Source organism: Anopheles cruzii, unplaced genomic scaffold (genome assembly GCF_943734635.1).
Source record: "Anopheles cruzii unplaced genomic scaffold, idAnoCruzAS_RS32_06 scaffold02258_ctg1, whole genome shotgun sequence".
In the NCBI taxonomy this organism is placed as follows: Eukaryota; Metazoa; Arthropoda; class Insecta; order Diptera; family Culicidae; genus Anopheles; species Anopheles cruzii.
Window position 1 is genome coordinate 1 of NW_026455843.1, and position 2,525 is coordinate 2,525.

A 2,525-nucleotide genomic window follows, 5' to 3' on the forward strand; every position below is an offset into this window, starting at 1 on the left:
CAGAAACATGAACAGGAACGAATCGGCATGGATAACAATATCACAAGAATTGGCCCTAAGCGTGACGCATGCTAAGCATCATTGGAGGGCCCTGCTGGCTAACTTTCGAGTCTATAAGGCAAAAGTTAAAAAGAGCCAGGTGACGGGGTCAGGTATGACGTTGAACATTTGTATTCTCATACAGCATATTCCTTAAAATAGCATATTCTTTCCTAGGACACGACGAAATTTATAGGCCACGTTGGTTCGCCTACGAGTCGATGCTGTTCGTAACCGAATCTTCGGATGTGGTGCAGACAACGGACACAGTAAGTAATATATTTCATTAAAAGCGCTATAAGTTTATATGTAATTATAAAAGTAAGTTATTTATTATTTCATACATCATTATAAAAAAGATAGCTAGCGATGTGATTACGTATTGATGCAAGCCGTTCCGATGGTCTTTGGGCTATCGCGACTAAACTTCGTAACGGCATTTCTTGTTCACGATCTAAATAGAAAATAGAGGTAGAAACCTTGCGTGGTTTCTGTTCGTTTTTGGTATTCTTTTGCGTAGAAAATTAAGTAAGTATACTGCAGCTAAGATGATTTTTCGAGTTACTTCTATCGGTAAATTTATGGGTCCCTAAGCTATTTTAAATCGGTTCGCAAAGATCCCAAATGTATCTTCCACCGGCAATCGAGCTAGCGAATGCCGTTAATTGAAATTTCGTTCTATAGCTCGCAGATTCTAACCGCTATAAGGTCGAATACAATATTCTGTAAATGCAGCATACGATATAGTCTCGTATTTCTAAAAATCCCACCGTCCGATATTCCACCCTGGCCTCCAATGTCCACGTATAAGAAGTTTTAATCTGCATCAACCAAAGCCAGCATAACAATGCTGTAGAACTGTTTGTAGTTGAAGTACTGGGAACCGGAATTCTTTGGGGCTACAATAGATATATGCTTCCCATCTATTGCACCAATTGCATGAGGAAAACCCCAACGTTGCTCGAACTGTTCCACAATTTGCAGCCACTCTTGTCTGCTAGAAGGTAGCTGGAAATAAAATGATAAAAATATGTAAGTTAGTGCACTCTGTCAACTTTCTATAGCCGCACCCAAATTTTACGCACTTCGCCGTGTTTGTATATTTTGAACGTATTTTTTGAATAATGACAACTTCAGTGTGATTGTTTTGGTAAAAAATCAAGTAATATTGCTTGCTTTTGATAGTGTGTGTGCAGCATTTGTCAAAAATATTTGTCAATTTCGGAACTGTCAACTTTCTATAGCCGCAGTTTGTGTTTTGCTTCCAAGAGTAGCTTTCCTAACACGTTTTGCAAGTGAATTACTTAAATATGCCAAAAGGAAGTGTTCTAAGTGAGAAAGAAAAAGGATTGATCGAGGCATACAGACTGGAGGGTGTTCCTATTCGAGAAATGGCTCGAAGAATAAAGAGGTCCGATAAAGTGATCCGGAATTATTTAAAGGATCCTGAACAGTATGCAACTGTGCAGCGTACTCCGAAAAAATCCAAGATGCCGATGATAACCCAGCGGAACATTGTTAAATTGGCGTCAAATTCGACAATATCACTATCAAAAATCAAATCTACACTGGATCTGCCAGTGAGCAGGGAAGCTATTCGCAAGGTTTTGCAAAACAGTCCGAATGTAACTCGAGCAAAAATGACCAAGGCACCAAATCTAAGCCTACTACACCAACAAAAACGTGCGAACGAATTTGCGAAACAGAACATGGCACGTCGTTGCGATATGGTATGTTTGGGTTTTCTTCTGCTTTTTGAAGAGCATATGTTGTATCAAAAGAACCAATTGCGTTTCGTTATTGTAGGTGATCTTTTCTGGTGAAAAAATGCAATAAAAAAAACATTTGCTTTATTTTCAGATTGGACTAGCGCGACCAACATCACACTCCCACAGTGCAAAGGCAATGCAATCGACGGTCACATCACAAGTTCCCTGTTCTTCACAGAACAGCTCTCCGGTCTCTGCCTCTGCTGGCCATTTTTCTGTCGGTATCACTCCTGATCTCTCGAACAACATTTCAAATAGCCCATCGACAGATTTATTTACTCACTTACTTAATTATCCGGCTACAACCGCCGAGTGGTCTTTGCCTGATTCAGGGAACCATTCCACCACTCGCGGTCGAGAGCCGACAGATTTATTTGCTTCATTCAATGAGGACCTATCCAATGATCCTCACAGCTCGCAAAATACCGATTCAAATTTGCTTCCACCTGTTTTGACACACCGTGCTCCCACTCTCCCTGTTGCGGCTTTGCTGCAGGCGCTGGTCGATACAATGAATCGACACATGCAGCTGGCTTCATCCGGAATCGCTATCCGTATAGCTAGCTGGATAGATAATTTCGATAGTCGACACCAAAATTTGGCTATCGGAAAACTATACCAAGCAATGCATAGTATCGAAACGGAGATTAACGAACGCAATGAAACAACGACGTAGCAGTAGGATAAGTTTATACAAATAGTAGGAGATCCATCGTT

General features: G+C 40.7%; 1 protein-coding gene across 1 annotated transcript; it reads left to right on the forward strand.

Annotated features, from left to right (window-relative positions):
* Positions 1-4: 4 nt before the first annotated feature.
* LOC128276728 (uncharacterized) lies at positions 5-2,123 on the forward strand (the record flags this gene model as incomplete). Its single annotated transcript, XM_053015186.1, has 3 exons — positions 5-152; positions 217-308; positions 1,900-2,123. Coding segments are annotated over 3 exons (464 nt in total), but the record flags the coding sequence as incomplete, so codon positions are not given.
* Positions 2,124-2,525: the final 402 nt, after the last annotated feature.